Source organism: Paroedura picta, chromosome 7, assembly GCF_049243985.1.
Source record: "Paroedura picta isolate Pp20150507F chromosome 7, Ppicta_v3.0, whole genome shotgun sequence".
Taxonomy (NCBI): domain Eukaryota; kingdom Metazoa; phylum Chordata; class Lepidosauria; order Squamata; family Gekkonidae; genus Paroedura; species Paroedura picta.
This window is the reverse complement of record NC_135375.1, coordinates 33,967,058-33,988,894: the sequence shown is the minus strand read 5'-3', so window position 1 is coordinate 33,988,894 and position 21,837 is coordinate 33,967,058. Positions and strand designations below refer to the sequence as shown.

Genomic DNA, 21,837 nt, shown 5'->3' with positions numbered 1-21,837 from the left:
CTGATATCTGCAGTCTGATGAAGAGCTGCCTTTCTGGGGGATGCCTAGGCCCCCCCTGGAGGCTGGCATCCCTGGACCTCTGTGGGGCACCAGGCTGCAGACTCCCCCCTCCCAAGCAGCCCCCTTTCCCCGGGGGACTGATATCTGTTGTCTGGAGATGAGCTGTCATAGCAAAATTCTCCCTCGAAAACAGCCATTTCCCCCTGGAAGCTGATCTCTATAGTCTGCAGATGAACTCCAATTCCAGGAGGTCTCAAGGACGCACTGGAGGTTGGTGACCCCTGGGTTAGGAATGTTTCTTGAAGTTTGGTGGTGAGGCCTCCAGGGGGTGGGTGGGAGAAGGAGTAAAGGCTGGCCACCAGCCCCGTGGGACCCAGCTTGGCCTCTGCTCTCCTTCCCTCCTAGCTGTTTTCTCCTGGAGATCAGTTGTTATTCCTGAAGATCTCCAAGCTCCCACCTAGAAGTTGGCAACCCAGCTGGCTGCACATGGAGGAAGAGTGGGAGATCAAACTGGGCTCTTGAGATTAGAGTCTCTTACTCTTTAATCACTTCCAATGGGGCGGGGGGGGGGGTCAGCACCCAGGAAAGCCCAGGGCAGATATGTGTGCTAGCTCCTGTTGTATTCCTGGGTACTACGGGCTTTGCCCCTAGTTAAGAATAAAATCTTCCCCTTTTTGGCGGGAAGAATCTACACCTAATTGGTTCTTTGCCAACTTGCTATTAGCTTACAGAGATTTCATCTTAACCCTTTCAGGGCTTGAAGGATGATACTTGCAATATCCAATACTGAAGCAAAAAATTCTGTATGGCTCTCACCCATTTTCTAAAAGCACTTGACAGTAGGGTTGCCAATATCCCAGTGGGGTTTTGTGATCTCCCAGAAATTACAACTGATCCCAGACTACAGAGATCAGTTCCCCTGGAAGAAATGGGTGATCTCTATGGCATTGTTCTCCATTGATAGTCTTCCCCGCCCCAAATGTGCAGTAGGAAGGGAGAATCAGCAAAATCCTTTCTGCAAACTTCACTTCTTTTGCAGTGGTTAGTGGGTAATTCCATAGAAAACAGTTGTTCTGCCCTTCTAAATAAATGACTTGAGTTAAGCTGGAAAACAAAGGATGGGAGAGTGAAGAAAGCAGAAAAACGTCTGGCTGCTCATAACTTATGCAGTCCACCTACTGCCTGGTAATGTCATTTGCCTCTCCTATAGTGCAGTGGGATAAATGTGCAGCATTTCTACTTGCCAGGTTTCTGTAGGTTTCTCTTTCACTTCCTAAAATTTCCCACATATGCTGGGTTGTGCACTTCTGCTTCTGCAAGCTCTAAAAAGAGACAACATCCTAATTTGCTCCGAATTGTTCTCTTTAGATAAATGTAAGACAGGCCCTATCATATTTTTCTGGCATGACTTCTAAGCCTTTCACAGCTACATGACGAAGAAATGTTCAACAAAAGAGTTTCCCCAGTTGTTGGCAGGAAAAGCTTCGCCCATTGAATTTCTGAGCAACCAGCAAAGGGAAGAGAGCCCTGCAAGAAATACAGCATCAGCCAAATGTGTGAATAAGTTTTGTAGAGGAAGGGCCTAACTAAATAGTACATTTTTATTGCATATGTCATGTCCATCTGATTAGACCTATTGCTGCCATTGAAGCTGAACACCATTGATTAGCCATGGAGATGGTTCAACAAGGCTACCTCCACTGTTGCATTCACCAGGCTCATTCTTCATGGCACGAAGTTTCCTTAGGCTCAGAGAGGAGAAAAGGGAAGAGGAGGAGGCAGGGCAGGATTGACAGCATGAAGACTGGTTGTCTCATAATCATTCCACAGAACCATCCTCTTCCGTTGGACGTTTCATGGAGGTGGGGCCTTGCCCTGGTACGCTTTTGTCCCCTCCTGGCTCCCTGACCGCTTTCTAACCATCTCAGAAATTTCACCTCTTTTAGCAGATTGCCATGCTGGGTAGGTTGGGTGGGAATTGAGTGCTAATGTTTTTATTGTGTTTGTGTTTTAAATATATTTTTAGCCCATTTTGGTGGGATGGGTGGGGCAAAAATCTAAAATCTAAATAAATAAGTCTGCCTTTTAGCACAATGAGGAATAAGGGAAGAACAGATTTGGTATCAGATGAAAGAGGACAAAACAAATAGGTGGTTTTACTGCAGCAGTGGCAACAGGTCTGTCTTGAATCAGAGTTATTTGTGCCTGTTGCTGTTTATGTGGCCAGTCAGCATGGCATGGAAATTAATACTGGATAAGGACCCAGGCAATTTAGGTTTGAATCCCCACTCTGCCACAGAAGTTCACTGGATGACTTTAGGCCAGTTGTGCACTCTTACCCTCATTTCCCACACACGGTTGTTATGAGGAACAAATAGAGGAAGCAGGAATGTTGAAAGCCACCGTGGGTCCCTTTTGGAGAGAAAAGTGGGCCATGAATGAAGAATGGAGATGGATCAAATGCAACATCTAGTTAGACCCTGAGTCCACAACAGTTGTATGCCCTCACTTTTGATTTCTAGCTATGTAATCCCCCATGTTTCTGTCACATCAAGAGTAAAAAGTAGTACTCTCTTCAGATTTGCAGAAACAGAGCATGTTCACCTGGAAGGCAAATGCTTACTTGCCTCAGATGAGAGGTTAACTGCAAGCCTAGAGGCAAATCCGTTTAAACGTCACAGAACTGTGTTCTTTTTAATGTCCGGTTTTCTTTCAGAATGAAGAAACACCATTTTTCCTGGCTGTCGAGGGGGGCCATGAAAAGTGTGCAGAACTCTTGCTGGAAGCAGGAAGTGATATCAATACATCGAACAAAGTATGTGCATTGTACTGAGCCTGGGTAATCTGCCCTGAGCAATTCTTTTAAAGATAAATTTGTTTTCAGACTTTGCCTCCTGCATTTCTGTACCTGTTAGTTCATTACGTCTATAAAAATGTATTTTGGTATTAAAATGCCAGATGTTGCTGGATATTTTTGAATTATTGCTTCAGATAGCAAAATGAATTAAAGTATATAATGCATATAAGAAATATTTGGATGATTTTAATATTCATTATATGTTAAATTTCCCTGGGTACATTTTCTATGAAAAACCAACCTGCTTCCTATTTGCTTTTACCAATCTATTCATCCTCGCGCATCCATTTGCTTCTGCCGCATTCCTTCCTTAGTCATTTCTTCTCATGGTATTAAAAGAGCCCTGATCATTTAGTTTCCAGTCATGCAGAAGCTCAAGAAAACCCATGCCTGACTTGCTTTTGGCAGAAGTAGAAGGGAATATTATTTTTCCTTGTAAGGTTTTTAGAAAGCGTGTAAATTGGAATGTCCAATTACTTGCTAATGATGTCTGTTTAGCTAAAGCATTCTTGACCCAGGCTTGGTGGCATGGAGCAACTGACAGGGAAGCAACCACTTAAGAAACAGGTGGTGACTGGAACTTCTGGGCTGAAGTGCAAAAAACAGAGTTCCTTTTATCTGTAACCATTGTTCATTAAGCAGTCCGCTGGTCTGTGCATGCACATTCCTGGTGTGGGACTGTATAGAATCCACAATGAAACATGTGTGTGTATTTAGAACAAATGAGTATAAGGATGGATCCAAAGGTGCTCTTCCAGTCACCTAATAACACTTATGTTAGTGGAATCTAGAATCATAGAGTTGGAAGGGACCTCCAGGGTCATTTAATCCAACCCCCTGCAGAATCCTGACACTGGCAGTGGAAATGTTTTTCTCTCTTTCCATTTGCCCCTCATGTGGTTTGTGAGTGTCCCCTTTTCCCTAGAAGAGTCTCAGTGGAGGGGGTGGTAGGAAGGTTGTACACTTCAAGCTCCACTCCACTCATGCCGCTATAAATCCAACCCAAGATTAAAAACAAAAATCAAAACTTTATTTTCCTACTTAGATTATTACAGTCTAATAGAGAACTGCAAGCCAAAATGCATCAAGAGGTCTTGTAGAAGTCCTGTGGACTCAATTAGGCTCTATTAGTCATGAGTTTTAAGATATGATACGGGCTTCATTAAGAGATATTTTAACATAATGAGGCCCCTTCTGTGAAATACCCCCTTCATTAAAAGCTCAGAAGTAGCCATTTAAGAGGAGTATTAAGTGGTTTATGAGTGGCCTGGAGCCTAGAGCATGACAACTATTGAAAATACATCTACTTTTTCTCTGCATTGGCATCCATTTAATGGGCTTGTTGGTAGTGTAGTCCTAAGAAGAGTAACAGCCTTCTAAGCCCATTGAATTTAGAAGGGTGTAGTTGTACAGTACATTGTGTCATTTCATCTATTTAAAGATGCTTTAAAAGAGCATTCTTTACTTTGATCTTTCCCTTTCTCCACTGCATTTCTTTCAGGATAATATCAGTGCTCTGCATCTTGCAACTGACAACGGGCATACATCCATGGTTGCGTTTCTTGTCAGTAAAAATATACATCTTGGTCCTAAACCTATGGTAAGTTGGGTTGCTGTTAATTTTTTTTTTCATGTTATACACCAGGGGTAGTCAACCTGTGGTCCTCCAGATGTCCATGGACTACAATTCCCATGAGCCCCTGCCAGATGGCAGGGGCTCATGGGAATTGTAGTCCATGGACATCTGGAGGACCACAGGTTGACTACCCCTGTTATACACTACATTGCTGAGCACTTTCTTCATGGGATTCTTTTTAAAATGGGTATAGTTTTACATTGAATAGTGGGTTCAATAAGTTGCAGAGTCACTCGTGGAGTGAAACATCAGCTCTTTATTGGATCACACCAACTGAACTGGAAAATGTAGCCCACCACCCACACTTAAAGATAGTTCCAGGTTTCTACCAAAGCCTGTGATTGGCTCCTTGCGAGTTCTTAAATGTAAAGGTAAAGGTAAAGGTATCCCCTGTGCAAGCACCGAGTCATGTCTGAGCCTTGGGGTGACGCCCTCTAGCGTTTTCTTGGCAGACTCAATACGGGGTGGTTTGCCAGTGCCTTCCCCAGTCATTACCGTTTTACCCCCCAGCAAGCTGGGTACTCATTTTACCGACCTCGGAAGGATGGAAGGCTGAGTCAACCTTGAGCCGGCTGCTGGGATTGAACTCCCAGCCTCGTGGGCAGAGCTTTCAGACTGCATGTCTGCTGCCTTACCACTCTGCGCCACAAGAGGCTCTTTTGCGAGTTCTTAGGCTTAAACAAATTGGACTATTTAAATGATCCAGTATCAGGGCGGATCCTGCATGCTACCCAAAAGCATTAAATGTCCCTGCTGTTTGAATCACCGTTCCCTCTCTGTGGGTCTGCTTCGCTGCATTCACAATACTTTATGTAATTTAGGACTCAGTCTCCCTTCAGCTCAGCATTCTGTAGGTGGCCATGTTATCTGACCTGGATTCATGCCCATCTATTCCCAGGAGATGCTGCAGAACCAGCATCACCACCAACTAGTGCGGGTGCCCCTCCCCACCAACAACATTTTTGAGAAAATGACAGGAAGAATCACAATTTTTGCTAAAATAAATAAATAAAAGTAATGAGGATAGCACTAGCTTGTAAATGTTCTGTGGAGGAGAAAATGGGAGCCTGCTTGTATGCTGGAAATACACTTGTTAGGATTCATTTAGATAATATTTGCCTTATGGGCGCCTGTCACAAATGCTCTTTGCAAAGACAGCCTTAGTGAAATGTAAAAAAGAGAAAGATTTGAGTCCAATTATACCTTAAAAAAAAAAAGAGCCTCTTGTGGCGCAGAGTGGTAAGGCAGCCGCCTGAAAACTTTGCCCATGAGGTTGGAAGTTCGATCCCAGCAGCTGGCTCAAGGTTGACTCAGCCTTCCATCCTTCCGAGGTCGGTAAAATGAGTACCCAGCTTGCTGCTGGGGGGTAAACGGTAATGACTGGGGAACACACTGGCAAACCACCCCGTATTGAGTCTGCCATGAAAACGCTAGAGGGCGTCACCCCAAGGGTCAGACATGACTTGGAGCTTGCACAGGGGATACCTTTACCTTTACCTTTTTATACCTTAAAAAACAAGCAGGCTTGTGACTGCTACTGGGAATGGTCACTGTTCTTTCCTTATATGTATCCGAGCACAGAAATGTCACAGATTATACCTTTTGCATTTCATTGCCTTTTATAAGTTTAATATTGCGTGTGTGTGTGTTTATATATAACAGAGCACTCACTTCATATAGCTGTTCATGCAAATTTATACCACAATAAATTTATACCACAATATAAATGTTTAAAGTTCCACGATATCCCTTTCTTGTTCATCCAAGACTCAGTACTTTTAAACTCCACTAAATTGAAGAGGATAGTATTAAAAATGTCCTTGATTAGCATGCTGAAATCAGACTCGAGTGTCTTATTCTGACTAGATTTTTTAACATATAAGTATGAGAATACTTAATTAACAGGTAAAAGATTCATAAATTATGTAGTGTGCTAAATTTCATTATATTCTCCTGGGTATTGTTACAGCCATGTGTGTATGTTTAAAATTAAAACGTTTATTGTTTCCAAATGAGAGAAAGATTTTAATGACAAACATATTAATGTTCTGCCAGATTTGGAGCTGTGATTATACATAAAGTGATGGCTGAGTTTCAGTTAATTATGCTCAGCATCCACAAGTAGAGGTACATCTGCCCATTAATCTCCTATTTTGACATATTTGCTGTCCCACCCATCCCAATTTAACCCAAACGAGTGATAACTTTATAAACTAACTTTGTTATTCCTGCTTGGTCCTTGAGTCTGTTAAATGTCTTCATTGTGCTATATGCTGATTTACTGCTCACTTCTGCCTGTATATATGGCCTGAAATTCCCATTTCATTGCATCTGGGTAAGTGTGCATACACACAGAAACTTGTACTTTGAGTAAAACTTTGTTGGTTTTAAATGTGCCACGGGACTCAAACTTTGTTATGTCTGATATGCCAGCTTTATAGAGGTAAAAAACAGATTACTTACTGGTATCATCTGAATAGAATATTTGGTTTGTTGTTAAAGGATTTCCCTCATGTTTCCAAACTCGCTGAAGTACAATTCTGCTTATTTAATTTTTCACCAGCTGTTAATGGTAGATAAGGTTCATCTGGGTTTCATTCCTGAAAGAAAAATTTAATAGTGCTTCTAAAATTGTCATGTTGTGGCTATCACTGAAATGAAAATATGTTTTTGATTGATTTTGGAAGCATGCAGACATTTGAAATAATTTAGTGAAAGGGGTAGTGGTAATAGTAAGAACTGGTCTTTTCTTCAGATGGCTGGGCTGAGCTGTCAGAGTGTGTGAGGAAGATGGACACCTAAAAGTAAAAACAACAGGGGGGGGGAAAGGGGTCCTAAAGCAGTTACAGCATTATTTTCTAAGGAATGACTTACAAATGAACTGTAGACATATCTTTTGTAGGGCATAACACCACGTTAGGTTCTATTTGCTTACTATTCATGTGGATTTAACTCCTGTCTGATCACAAGGCAATGAGAAATATTGGTTCTTGCTTTGGAGTGGAGTAGAGTGGGCCTCACCAGACCCCTGATAAGTGCCTGGGATCTGGGGCTATCTGCAGCTGGGGAGGGGTTGTTGCTCCCAGTGGCATGAAGAAGTCCAGGATGGCCAGGAGCCTGTCCAGGCAGGGTCGTTATGAGGACACATTGGAGAGCACAGATTACACCTGTGCTTTCCCAGCTGCACTGGCTCCTGATTGGACTCTGGATCAGATTCAAGGTTCTGATTATCACTTTCAAAGCCCTAAACTGTTTGGGACCCCTGGATCTACAGGACTGCCTCCCCCCCCCCCCCCAAGGAGCATTAAGATCAAGCAACCACAATTTACTCAGGATCTTCGGCCCCCAAACAAGAAATGGCTGTGGTCAGGGAAAATGACTGCTGTGTAGGCGGGAATATCCAAATTCTCTCATCCACACTGCAGCCATCCAGGCTTCACTACAATCTTCCCCCAAACTTTAGAGCAAAGCAAGTTTCATAAAGATTTTAAAAATCTAGGGGAACCCAGGAGGTACATAATGTTCTGGAGAAGTAGGGGAAAAAAAACTTTCCAAAAGCATTGAACCTGGGGCAGATAACCCATGTGGTTACATTTATCATCTTTTACTATTTGTTATGTATAAGTGGTTTGCTACTTTTTGGCTGCCTGCACAGTTAGCAAATTCAGTTTCTTGGCAGCAAGAATTTAGCTTCCTCACGCATTTAGCAAAGTACTCCCCGCCCTGAACTAAGAAAGTATGGTCAAGCAAAATATCTTGCAAGCTTAGAACAATAGTTTTATTGTGCTATTTTAACGGCCTTTTCCTCTATCTACAGCAAAAATCATCTGCTCTCCATTTAGCCATCATAAAAAATAACCTGGCCGTGGTAAACAATTTAATGGACTCGAACCATGACGTAAATGCTCTCAATCAGGTGAGAAAATGTGCTTTAGAATCTTACAATTTTGTGATGAAAGTTTGTTTTTCTTTCTATGCTGACATGCTTTGCATGGTCAAGGTACAAAACAGAGAGGGACATTCGATTGTGTGACATGTGGGCTACACCCACCCAGCAAAGATTCTCGATTTATTAGCCATTGCTGCTTCAAATGCAGAGGCACTTACACTGGCAATGGAATGTCCTCATGGGAGTTCTGTGAGGGGCTGATGGTGGGGGGATGGTATTGATGGTATTGGATGGTATTGACAGAACCTTTGAAAACGGGCACTTTCACATCCAGGTGTCTTGTTAACATGTTGGGACTGTATTTTTCTGGAAAGACTGTACTAAACCAGATTTAAAAGGAAATACAGTGAAGGAAAGGGTGGGAAAGGGACAAGTGGAGGAAGATGTTGTCTGCATGCTCTAACACTGCCTTCTCCAAACCCCAGGCCGTGGAGCCCTCAGCACCGGGCCGTGGTAGGGGGGGGAGGGAGACGCAGGAGCCAGCATGCCAGTGGGCGCACCTCCCTCCCCCTGAGCTCCAGGGCCCGGGTGCCATTGGCTGCCAAAGCGGCTGATTGCTCCCGGACCCCGGCACAGTGAGTGCTGTACTGCGGGGGGGGAGGTGCGGGGCGTGCCTCGCCCCCCCCCCCCCCGTTCTGGGCCCGAAGAAGGTTGGGGACCACTGCCAAAATTTGCAGTTTGGAAGCCAAGAAAAATCTCTGTGTAGATTCAGCCTCAGTCTCTGCAGTAGCTATGATTTGTTCTGATCCATTTCCTTTACAATTTCTGACCTTGTTGTATTTGGCATTTCCAAGTCTGCCCTGGGGCACAGACTGTATATTTACAAATCAGCCCTATATTTGTTCATCTGACTGGAGAGCCAGAGACTTATTTGTATCCTGCATATCCATAAATCTCAAAGTAACAAATGGCTTTTGGGTAGTGGGCAGGCACAGGGAAACAGTTCTGCAACTAGGCAAAGAATTTGTCTTGTCCTCTACTACTTGATCATCCTGGCACATGTTTGGGACATTGATCAATGTAATAGTTCTGGGAAATAAACAGTTTTGACCATGGAGAACCGCTCACTCAACCCTTCAGACAAGGCCCTTAAACTGTGAAGAATTTATTTAAATTCATCTATATTACCCAGATCTGCTTATCTAGAAAAGTTGCATTCCACTTCTGAAACAATCCTAGGCTAGCCACTTGCTATCTTTAGTGATTAGCACGCAAATATTGTAGGGAAAAGAGCAATGTGGGAAAGGTCTGTGATTTTGACCTAACAATACACTATGATTTTCACCTAACCAATACCAAGGGCTAATTTGGATTGAACCTGATACGTTCAACCATTGTTCTATCTATGTGGTTTCTTATTTTATTTAAATATTGACTTCTTCCACCATTTAAATATTTCTTTTGCTTTATTTCTCTATATAAGAGACATCAAACACCTTTGCATGTGGCTGCAGACCTTGGAAATGTGGAAGTAACAGAAATACTTTTGAAGGCAGAGTGTGATCTCAACATTGTGGATCAAGTAGGCAGTTTTTTAATGTTTCTACGAAGATAGAAATGTTTTATGTGCAATTTGTATCGAGAACAAATTGTTCTTTCCATGTATTCATCATTAAGATATAACTCATGATTTAGGCTACATTCTTGAAATCTGCAAATGTCTGGAATTAATTTAGTGAACAGCTCTCTTTAAGGTCAAGCGCACGGTACAATTTGATCTTCCTTTTTGTAAGGTCAAGCGTAATATAATGCAATTATTCTTTGAGAAAGGGCTTTCCCATTTCAGCTCATTTGGTGCCCTCTAGCAGCCACTTTGGAGCCTTTGTGGGCACACGTCAGCATTTCCTTTTTTCCAGTACATGCAAGCCCAAACCAGAAACTGACACTTCCAGTGAGCAAAGCAACCCCTTTCCTAAACCTTCGGTTCCTAAACCACTGCAGAGCAACGGGTGTCAGACTAATGCCCCTTGGATCACAGATGACTGATGCTGATTGAATCACCCTCATAGAGGTTACAGGCCACGCTATCAAAGCGGAATTAAGTAATTCTTTGGGGGAAGTACACTTGAGTCAATGGAACAGAATGTTCCTGCACTCTCACTCTCTCTCTCTCTCTCTCTCTTCTGGCATGCTGTAGACCAGGGGTAGTCAAACTGCAGCCCTCCAGATGTCCATGGACTACAATTCCCATGAGCCCCTGCCAGCATTTGCTGGCCATGGACATCTGGAGGGCCGCAGTTTGACTACCCCTTCTGTAGACCAATGGCCTTCCTAAAATGCTGCTTCTTGGAGACACAGATCAAAGAGGCAAATTGGGAGTCTTCAGCGGGGAGGGAGAATTGGTGGAAATTAATACATGTTAGCAGAACATTCTGTCCAGATCCAACTCCTAGTATCTAACTCAGGCATGATTCTGTGGGACTGTTGCATGTGAAGCACAAAACTATTCTTGGGAATGAGGCTAAGCAGGGGGTCACCGCCTTCTATCTTTGTCTGCACAGCAGACCTTGTTTTTTTTAGCATCAGGGCTACCTCCTTGCACCAGTAGAAGGGAATGAGTTTTCCCCTCATGCCACTCAAACCGTTTACAACCCCTCTCTTTCTGGTGCTGAGGGTGGGGGAAGCAGCATGCAAAGTTCATATTGGGGGCAGCTGCTCTCGGTGTAAATCCCTTAGCATAAAAAAGGATTACACAGATAACCCACTAAAGTCATAGAAATATGCGCCGCCTTGAACTGTGAATCGCAGTAATGTACTTGGATTACACGCAAGTGGCCGGCAGGAGGGGAACCAACTGGGCTGCAGCCCTATGGAAGCAACAGCTGTTCCCTAGTCTCTCGCTTACTTATCAATGTGTTATCAGAGCTCTTAAGAGGGACAAATTGTAATCATTTATTATAGAAGAGCAAGACAAGGGCCCTTCAAACAATACATGCAGTACAATCAGAAAGGATCAGTAATATTAGTTTAAAAGGCAGTCACCAAGGAGAATAGAGGTGTTCAAGTGAGCTTTCTTGGTATAGTAGTGAAGAGCTGAGGCCTCTGATCCGGAGATTAGAGGCCAGTCCTCTGCATGCAGCCAATTGGGTGACAACCTTGGGACAGTCATAGTTCTCTCAGAGCTCTCTCAGCCCCACCTACCTCACAGGGTGTCTGTTGTGGGGAGAGGAAAGGAAGGCGATTGTAAGCTACTTGGAGACCCTCTTGGGTAGTGCTGAGCGGGGTATAAAAACCAATTCCTCTTCTAAAAAGCAGGGAACCAAAAACCGCTCTTTTTCTTTCTTGTTACCTCACCGAAGAGCAATTGAGAAATAAGAGAATGGCAGCAGTGTGAGGCCATAGCAACAAGATGGCAAAAAGTGTGTCACAGGTTTAGAGACTATTTTTATTGCATATTTGTATTGCTTAAGCAGTAGCTAACCATTAACAGCTGTAGGTGTAGCAGATAGTGGCCCATGTGCTCTGCAAACACACCCCGTGGTTGCATGCCCCCTCTTCACTGTGGCCTCATGTGGTTAGAACCAATGAATAGTTTCCATTCCAGTGGAAGTCATAGTGTTTCATTGCAACCAAATGAGCAAACTTCAGCTTGTGCTTATCCTTCAAATCAGGACTGCTGATTTGCTTTGGTCCTGATTTGCAGATCCCATGGTTTGGTCATGGTTTGCTGTCCTGGTTTGCAAAGGAAGCACAACTTATTGGACTGGATCTGAAATGGCCCTTGCACGAGTGGGCATCATTTCCAGTTGTGCAAAGGAGACTGGGCCTGCAAAACGGGGCCTGCTCTTCCACCAGGCCTATGGCTGAGGCCGGCGCCTCCTTGTAAGATTGGCCCTCCCCTTCCCCTCTCAGGGCTATATGCAGTGCTCCCTGGTCTTTTCCCTGGGAATGCCACTGCTGTTGGGTTGGTTGGGTGGGACGGTGCATTTGTTTTTGTAGGATGTTTTTATGTATTAGGGGTTTTATATGTTGTTACCCGCCACGAGCCTTAGGGGAGTGGCAGGCTATAAATCGAAGTAATAATAATAATAATTAATAAAAGTTAATTCCTCCTCAACTTTAGTAGTGTACAAAAGTTCCCAGTTGGAGCTATTCATGCTTTCCCATGAAACAGGGGCAGACAGATGTGAGGAAGTGGTTCAAATTACAGCCATATGGAGCAATCCTTAAATTCAGCAAAAGATGTGCATTGCTACCCATGAGCTCCATCTTTTTAAAATTTTCAGGAACACATCAGATTGTGTAGTCCACAGTTGGATATGCTGTGCTTTGTGTACTGTGCTTTGTGCCCTTGTCTTCGTTTCATCGGTGGCGTAAGGTTTCTTACAAGCTTTCAGTTATCCACTGTTTGCATTTGCAGCAAGGAAAAACGGCCCTCGCTGTGGCTTCTAGGAGCAATCACGCCTTGATTGTGGATATGATTATAAAAGCTGAGCGGTATGTCAAGTGGAAACAGGTAAGAAATTACATGGATGTATCAACCCACATAGTGATTTCTTCAGAATATAAAACACCTACTGCAAGAGCTGGTTTCATACTAGGCCCTACGTTTCTATTATTATTTATTTATTTTTCTTTTTATTATATTTATTTACCACCCTCCCTTGCGACTCAAGGTGGTTTACATTTGAAGTTGTGATACACTACAAGAAAACATCATTTGTGATCTAATAAAAGGAAAAACATAATTCTGAACATATTATATTACTAATGGCATAACATTGAACAGTAGAACATTAAACATTTTTAATGGCTAACACTTTCCCGTGGATCGGCTCTTCATTTGCAGGGTGCAGTTTGTGGAGGACGGGGCCTCTAGGGCAGGGGTAGTCAACCTGTGGTCCTCCAGATGTTCATGGACTACAATTCCCACGAGCCCCTGACAGCAAATTTGTTGAGCAAATGCTGGCAGGGGCTCATGGGAATTGTAGTCCATGAACATCTGGAGGACCACAGGTTGACTACCCCTGCTCTAGGGGCTCTAGTTTGGTGGATTTGGTTCACTGGTTTCAATCAAAGGCTTGGTGGAAGAGCTCCAGGTTGCAGGCCCTGCAGAACTGTTTTTAACTCTGGCAAGGCCCTGATTTCTTCTGGGAGCTCATTCCACCAAGAGGGGGCCAGGACACAGAAAGCCCTTGTTCTGATGGATGCCAGACAAGCTTCCATGGGACTAGAGATTACCAGCTTGTTGGTGTTTATAGAGCGCAGAGAGGCAGTTCCTCATGGACTCAGGGCCCAAACAGCGAAAGACCTTGAAGGTAGTTACCAGAACTTTAAGCCTAATCCAGTGTCTGAGGTGGGCCTTTGCATGAATTGCTATAAAATGTTGAAGAGGATGTGGACAAGGGTTGCCACGCATAGCCTGGAAATTGGGTTTAGATGGGAACTTCTGGATAGTAGGGGCATAACTGGTGTCCCTCACACACTGTTGTCTCTTCCAGAGAGGTCAGCAGCCTGGGGATGCAGCCTTCTTTTGCTGGGCATTTCCACCACTATTAGAGTATAATATTGGGAACCCATGCAACAAATCACAATGCAGAGCATCTGGTTTGGGTTTTCCAAAGGTCCTTACATGCTTTCAACAGCTAGGATAGGCAAGGATCCAGAGCTCAAGTGGTGGCTTTCATAGATCCAAGATCCTGTCAACATCCATCATGAGAGCTGGGTTGAAATGGTGCATAAATGGACCAGATGATGCATTAGACATATCTTCTGTCTGAGCTATGTTACAGCCAGCATCAAACTCAGAATGTATTTCACAAATTATATTAGCAAAGAAAACTTTGCAAAGCATCACAAGTGATTTCCTGTTCCTGAGACAATAAAGGCTCAGATTTAGGAGTCAGCAGTTCCCAAGATATTTTAAACAGTTGGGATGGCCGTGAACTAGTTAACATGATGATGGCTGTGAAATTACTTTTTTTGCTGCCATCACCTCTGCCTCATAAGTCTTCCACTGAGCTCTATCTGTCTGGTAAGCAAGCCTCTTATAGGGAGAGGACATTTTTTCTGTAGCTGAGTAGGGTCATTTGCCCCTGAGTCCTGATGGTGACATGTATCATCCCACAGATGCTTTGGTGGATGGCTCTGATAGGTTAGAGATGTGAGGAGAGACCAAAACATAGCAAAGTCTGCAGTAAGTTGAGAGGTCACACTGATTCTGGAAGCAACAGCACCTATGACATCATGCGACCTTCTGTTCATTGTACATGAATGGGCTCAGGGCCAGATCTCACAGCAGTGGCAGGGAATGGTGTTTTACAGGTTTGCAGAGACTTATTTTTTGGCTGGGGCTGCAGTGTGGGGGAAGGAAGAGGGCTGGTCTCCCCCATGCTGTTTTGTTGAGCTAAAATGTTTGCTTACGGGGAGATATTTGCCCCATTTTGGAGCTGCACATGTAGTTTGTCCTTCAGTTGAGTTTTCTCTACAAGCATGAGAACAATGCTTGGGAAAAGTAGGAGCAGAAGAATGCTACATGTACTAGCAATACATCAACTAAATCACACTGGGATGCAGACTCCTAAGAACCAGTATAAGATCTACATGCTGTCTTAAACAGAGAACCAGTGTGTTTGCAAGTGTGTTATATTTGCAATCACATTTAATTTGGTTGCTGGAGACACAATTAGACTTGCAACTTACTAGGTGGTTTTTTACCAAGGCACTGTTTCTCAGACTAATTTTCCACATAGTCTCCAAGCAAACCATCAATTCCTTTTGGTAACTCCAATCCAAACAAAATAATAGGAATTGTCCAGGCTATTCCAAATCAATAATGGATCTTTTTATTTCTTCTTTTTATGATTCAAAACTTTGTAAATCATCCAAAACCGTAACAGAAATAAATCACAACCATTTTTTTAATGATTTACAATGTTATGAATAATAAAAAGGAGAAATAAAAAGAACCATCCTTGATTTGGAATAGCCTGGACAATTCCTATATATTTAATTTTCCACATAGGGCTGTTGTGAAGATAAAACTTAAGCAGCAACATGTAAGCAAATACAACAGACAAGCTATAGTTTTAAAAATTGTACTTCTGTTGCAAAATCCAAGTACTCTATAGAGGTGGGAGAGTACTTGGATTTTGCAACAGAAGTACAATTTTTAAAGCTATAGCTTGTCTGTTGTATTTGCTTACATGTTGCTGCTTAAGTTTTATCTATATATAGGACGGGAATCTTGTATCTTCTCATTTCACTGAATAAAAGAGAATGTATAAGCATCTGAGGGTAGTTGTCACAGTTCTCTTCCAATTTAACAACTAAATTACATTCTGTATTGGAGAGAATGGAAAAACAGCTTTGGAGCTTGTTATTGTCACCTGCTGGATATGTATCTGCAGATGTTTATAACCGAAATAGGCAGAAGAGGGAAGTGAACATTTTAACGCTTGCAGCTGTTGAACAGGGAAGTGGAGCAATGAATCTGACAATGAGATCTACAGTGACATCCAGTTAGCATGGTGGTTTGGGATTGTGCCCCAGACAAATGATCAGAGTTTTGCAGAGGAGTAACAAAAGAGCTTTGCACAGATAAGGATGAGGTCATTAAAATATTACTTCTCTGGAAACTTTAATAGACTTGATGAGTTTTTAAACATCTATTGTCAGAAATTTCAGCCAGTTATGACCATGTTACAGCATGCTCTTTGGTACTGGTCTTGACAACTGACTGAAAATGAGACCTGGAAAATGACCAAGGTCACGGCAGCAAACAAGATAAGCCTGCTAACAGGTTTCTCTGTCACAGATCGTGTTCACTTTCCCTTACCTTTATCACTAACAACACGTGTCTTCATCTCATGCATTGTGCAGAGGGAAACCTAAATTTGCTCCTGAGCTCCCAAGAGCCTTCCCTCCTAGCTTGCTCTCCTAGCTTTGTGACTTCTTAATCAGAGCATTGTAGCACTGGAGCACCACTGTGTCAGGATGTGCCACTGACTGAAAAACCTGAGCATACCCTGTAATAGCTGCAACATATTCTGGTTCTCACCTGTTCCTTCAGAATGTCAGTAGGTAAGAAAGGACTTGATGCTTGTTGCATTTTGAAATACTTCAGCTGATTACTTGTTAAAGTTGTGTGGGGTTAACAGAAGTCTTGCTTGTGAACTTTCTGGTACCTAATGCCTGAATGGTAGCCTTTTGTGAAGAATTTGAAACCAGTGTCCAGTGAGACTTGTGTTTGTGGATGTTTCAATTTCTGTATTTGCTTGGATTCAACTGAGGCAATTGCTGTTCTTACCCATATACATTTTATGCGGGAACTTTTATTGCTTAAAGAGCTTCACATGTAGTGATTTATATGCAGCATTCTGTTTCTGGATATTGATGGGGAGGGGATTTCCATTGATTTCCTGCTCCCACTGCTGACACTTCCCCCACTTTGACCTATATTTTATTCATGAAAGCACACTAACTCCTGGAAAATTTTTGAGGCCACAACAGGCTGCATGGGGAAGGGGAGGCAAGAAAGCCCCACTCCACTTTACTCACAAATCCTATAGCATACAAGCCACTATGCCTTATTTTAAAGTGAACTGGAATTTTAATATGATGAATATGACAACAAAATTAGTTTTGTTGAGAAATTAGTTTTGTTGAATGAATGAGAATATGGCATGGATTATGATACAGTGCATAAGAGAATATGAATGAGGTGATAAAATTGTGCCATGATCTTCTGCATTTTCAAGTTTTGAGAACGTGTGTACTACATTGCTAAATACTATTGGAATGCATTGAATTGTAGACATAAGGAGGAGAAATCCTAAACAGGTCACATCAGAAGTAAGTTTTGTCTTACTTGGAGAGCCTTATACACAGGAAACTGCTTAGGATTGCAGCTAGAGGATATGAACTGGATGTTACATAGGAATAATGGTCTTATTTATTCCAATTTTATTCAGAAACTTCTAAAAGGGCATTGTTCGGAAGATTTAAAAATTACAAGTAATACTTTGCAAAGAAAAAAGCTGACACAATGACAAAATATACATTTTGTTGTAGCCACTAAAGGAGATAACATGAACTGGATGAAACATTTTGCAGCTGTCTCTGTTATTATTTTTAAGTTCTGTAACACCGATTGTGTTGAATGTGGGATGCCCCTTGGAAATTTTTGTTTATACTAATGGGAAAAAAGCATTTTGGCCTGACAGTTGGAGACAGTCCTTAAAGATCACCTAGCAACCAGTTGCTTTTGGTCCAGTGCTTTCCACTGGCATTTGGAAAACTATTGAATCCCAGCAGTCATTTGAGAGGAACCATGAGGTCCAATCCAGACTAAATTTCCCCCCAACAAAAAGGAGTGGGACAATTTCCCCCAGTTCCAAGCAGTTCCTGAGGATTCCTCGTCCCTTAGGAGCAATGTTTTGGGGAGACATGGGGAAGCAGCAGCAAGGACAGATGGGCAGGAACATTCTGTTTCAGTGACAAGAGTGCTATGTGTGAGTAGAAAATTTAATCTGGATCTAACCCTGAATTTGTTTAGTCTGCCTCCATCATTCATTCCTACCCCCAAAAATAGACTGAGGAGCTATAGAGATATTTAACTACCAGGGGTTTAGGTACATGGGTGTTCTCAACAGGAACTATCGTCCAAAGACACTCATTTGTATTGGTCTAGTTTTACTTTTTTGTTTCTGGATATGCTCCTTTCTTTTTTGGGTGTAGCATGGAGAGGTGTTATCATACCACTGGGATGATGCTTGTGGCAGTCCTGGTCAAGCATTCATATCCAAGGGGGGGGGGGGTTGTTTATCATCTCTAAAGACCTGTCATTTGAAAAATCACAGTTAAACCTGTACAGCTTATCTAAGGACTCTTTACTTCCTAGGAATATCTCCAAAGCAGTGGTAATCTGCCTGATGAGATCCTGTCTTTTAAACAAGATCACAGAATAGAGACCAAACAGATACGCTCTTCCCTCTGGAATCTGTCTTATAACCTGTTAAAAATGCAGGAATGGAAAAAAGTTGCGCAGTTCTGGCAATTTACAGATGACCAAATGAAAGCTATTGAAGAACAGTGGACAGGTTAATATATTGGACTGGAAATGTTTGCAGGCTGTTAGAAAACAGGGATATGGGACATTTCAGTTGAAGCTTGAAGTAATATATTTTTGCTTACAGGGAAATTAAAGTAGTTGTTATCTGCTGTCTAAATGGTTCACCAAACCACATTCCTGCCTGTTTGCTTGTTTGAAAAACAACAAAAATTCAGGTTAACCCCCTCCTCCAAAAAACCTACCATATGCTGTATCAAAATTCATAAGCTAGTATAAACAGTAATAAATTCAGTTCTAAGCACTTAGCAAAACCAGGCAAATGAAGTTGTTAAAAGCAGCTCCAATAAGTAAAAGATCTAAAGTTATCCTTAAAAGCAGCAAGCCTAAAAACAACAAGGTAATCAGCACCCCAGGCATTCAGTTACCTAGAACAGCCTTTCTCAACTTTTTGATGGTTGAGAAACTCCTGAAACGTCCTTCAGGCTTTGAGAAACCCCAGAAGTGACGCAATCATGCAGAATATGGCTGGGAAGCCTAGTTGTATACATACTGTCCTGGGGCCCCTCCCCTTCCCGACGCCTCCAAGCCCATCATTGGCCATTTTGAGAGGGGGGCAGCATGACCCTATATGGTCATATCACCCAATAAATTTTTAATTTAAAAATATATATATATAAAGTAATTAACTCCCACCCACTCAGGAAGCCTTTCCAGGGCCATCAAGAAACCCCACAGTTTCATAAAACCTTGGTTAAGGAAGTCTGTCCTATAAGCTGCTGTTTATAAAATTGCAGATTTGGCAAGACTAGCAGTAGGAGGGAGAGGTTTCAGCATCTTGGTACTTCAAAAGTCCAGTCATACTAGACTCGAATCTTGCATTCCTATTGTGACCAACATGGCAACCAAGGAGACATGGATACCTAGCTGTGATGCTCACTTCCCTCAGAGCAAGGGACCTAGGAATGACTCGAGCTGGGCACTGGATTTACCACAAGTGTTCCTTTTGTCCAGAGGGAAAGAGGGGAGCATCCTTGATTGATATCAGCACTTGGGTTAGGAGACAGGGACAGACTTTTCCTATCTCCAGCTCCTTTGCATCCAGGTTAAATCTCACATGCCAGTCTCACTCAGGAGAGGAAGACATGCTGGATTGATTGGATCTCCTTGAGGATGAGTTGGATGCTGTCCAAAGCCATTAGAGCATCTGTGCCAGATCTGAAAAAGCTATATTGATTTTGTAATATCGAATGATCTTGATGCTCAGGTTGCAGCTTTACAGATATCCTCTATCGATCATTGGCATCAGATGCTGCTGAAGTTGCAGTGCTCCCCACTCTACTACCATGGCTTCAGTTGAGGTGGCCTGATCAACACAGAGAGGCTTGGGTGGAGTGGGGGGGGCACTAATAAAATAATGAAAGAAGCAAAAAATGCTTTCCCACACAAGGAGTTGCTCCTTACAGAGGAGACAGTAACTGGAAGTTTGACCCTGCCTCCTAACCCAAAGAGACGAAATCCACCCAGCATGATGTCAAGTATGCACTGAATGAAAATGCAAGATTCCCCTAAAATTAGCTATATGTTCTTTCAGGGAAGCATTTGAAGAGACCTTTATTTCAGCTATTGTAATTTTGTTTACTCAGAATTAAGTCTAACAGTGCAACCCTATTTAGAGTTACTCCAGTGGAAGCACACTGATTACATCAGGACCACACTAGAATAACTGCATAGGATTTCAATATTGGTCTGCTGAGATTTCACTTTGTTAATGTAAAATGAAGACATATTTAATTTAGATTTTATTTATGGAACTAAATATACAGAAATATAAAAAAAAACATAAAAACAGCAAGAAGTGGCAGTATTTACATATGTGTGACTTGTATCCCTCCTTGCTGTTAGTTTTTTATACTTTTGTATATTTTGAGCTGTTTTTTTCCCCTTCAGGCAACTAATATTTAGTAATATCCAATATCTAGGGAAAAAGAGCTACAAGGAACACGGACACAGAATGTTTCTGATCTGGTTACATGGTGTCCTCATGGCTGGTCAAAATCCTGTTAAACATCTATATGAAGATCTGAGGAGAGGTGGATTCCAACAACTAGCTGGTGAGCAACAGTTACAAGTAAATACAAGTTTTGTGGGTAGAATATGGTTTCATATGGTTAGAAGGAATCTAGAAGGTTAGAAGGGTCTAGAAGGTAGAAGAGCAGAAAAATGCCCTTTTGAAATTTAATAACAGCTAAGCAGCCTAACTTTGAGGGTATTTTCTTGGGAGGAGAGGTGTTCAAGTTAAAAAATTATTTTGTTATCTCTGATTTCACTGTAATGTGAGTTTTGCAGCATAAGGTAGTCCAGCTGCTGGATACTGTATGCTCAGATTGTGTTAGTTCACATTTGTCATTAATTTCAGACATCAATTATACCAGATTTCTAATGAGAATATTTCCTCTTCCAGAGAAAATCCGAGCAGAGAATAACCCTGGCGAAGAATCCAAGAAATGTGCAATCTTGTGAGCTCACCCACCAAGGACAGCTTGAAGCCATGCTCTAGAACAGCAACAGCCAAGCTATAGCTCTTGAGATATCTGTGGATTACAGTTACCATGAGCCCCTGCCACGGTAATTGTAGTCCATGAACATCTGAAGAGCCACAGTTTGGCCAACCCTGCTGTAGATTAACTTGCAAAGGCAACATCTTCTTTGTTGCAAGAAGGTACAGTACTACTCCTGTACCTGAACTGCTATAAGAGAAATGTTATGGTTCAAACACTTTTCTTCCAATATACTTAACGTTAATTTTATACATACTTATGCTACAAATACACTTTGTATTTTCCACTTGGGTCCAATAGTTTCAGGCCAGATAAATGCAGATTGTTCTCTCTTCCCTTGTTAGGTTTCTCTGATGAGTAACTACCTCATGTTGAACAGGTGAAATTAAGTTATATTCTTTGTGTTAGATGTGGAATAAATATGATGGAAGTTTAACCTACAAGTTGTGGATAACAAATACAGCATCAAGTCATTTTAGATTTGCCTTAATATTAAGTACTCTAAGAAACACAAATTGTGTTCTTCCAGTATAATTTCTGGCATAAGCAAAGTTTGTTCCTGGATATTTTTGTATGGGGAAATCCCCCCTCTGAAACAAATTGAGCTTATATGAAACACCAGATCCTAAAAACCATTACCAGTATAAATAAAATATTGATCCAGAATGAAGCGACAGAATGAAGCATAATTTTGTGGAAGTATTACCAACTCAACTGACAAGCCCCAATCCAAAAGAATGCAGACATGTGGGTTTTTCTGGCCCTCCCTGCAGATATGCCCCACCCGAAAACATGGTCCTGGACCTCGGTATGTATACAGCTGCC

At 42.2% G+C, this 21,837-nt stretch overlaps 2 protein-coding genes across 3 annotated transcripts in view; both read left to right on the top strand.

The window, feature by feature from the left end:
• ANKDD1B (ankyrin repeat and death domain containing 1B) overlaps positions 1–21,678 on the top strand; it is a 35,457-nt gene extending 13,779 nt beyond the window's left edge. For both annotated transcript variants that reach the window (XM_077347390.1, XM_077347389.1), the window contains 8 exons: positions 2,717–2,815; positions 4,359–4,457; positions 8,311–8,409; positions 9,866–9,964; positions 12,803–12,898; positions 18,284–18,482; positions 20,434–20,565; positions 20,916–21,678. In XM_077347390.1, the coding sequence (XP_077203505.1) occupies positions 2,717–2,815; positions 4,359–4,457; positions 8,311–8,409; positions 9,866–9,964; positions 12,803–12,898; positions 18,284–18,482; positions 20,434–20,565; positions 20,916–20,974 (882 nt within the window). In that variant the 3' untranslated portion in view covers positions 20,975–21,678. The remainder of the gene's footprint in view (positions 1–2,716; positions 2,816–4,358; positions 4,458–8,310; positions 8,410–9,865; positions 9,965–12,802; positions 12,899–18,283; positions 18,483–20,433; positions 20,566–20,915) is intronic.
• Positions 1–21,837, top strand: part of LOC143842345 (uncharacterized) — a 131,055-nt gene that overhangs the window by 44,755 nt on the left and 64,463 nt on the right. The window lies entirely within an intron of this gene.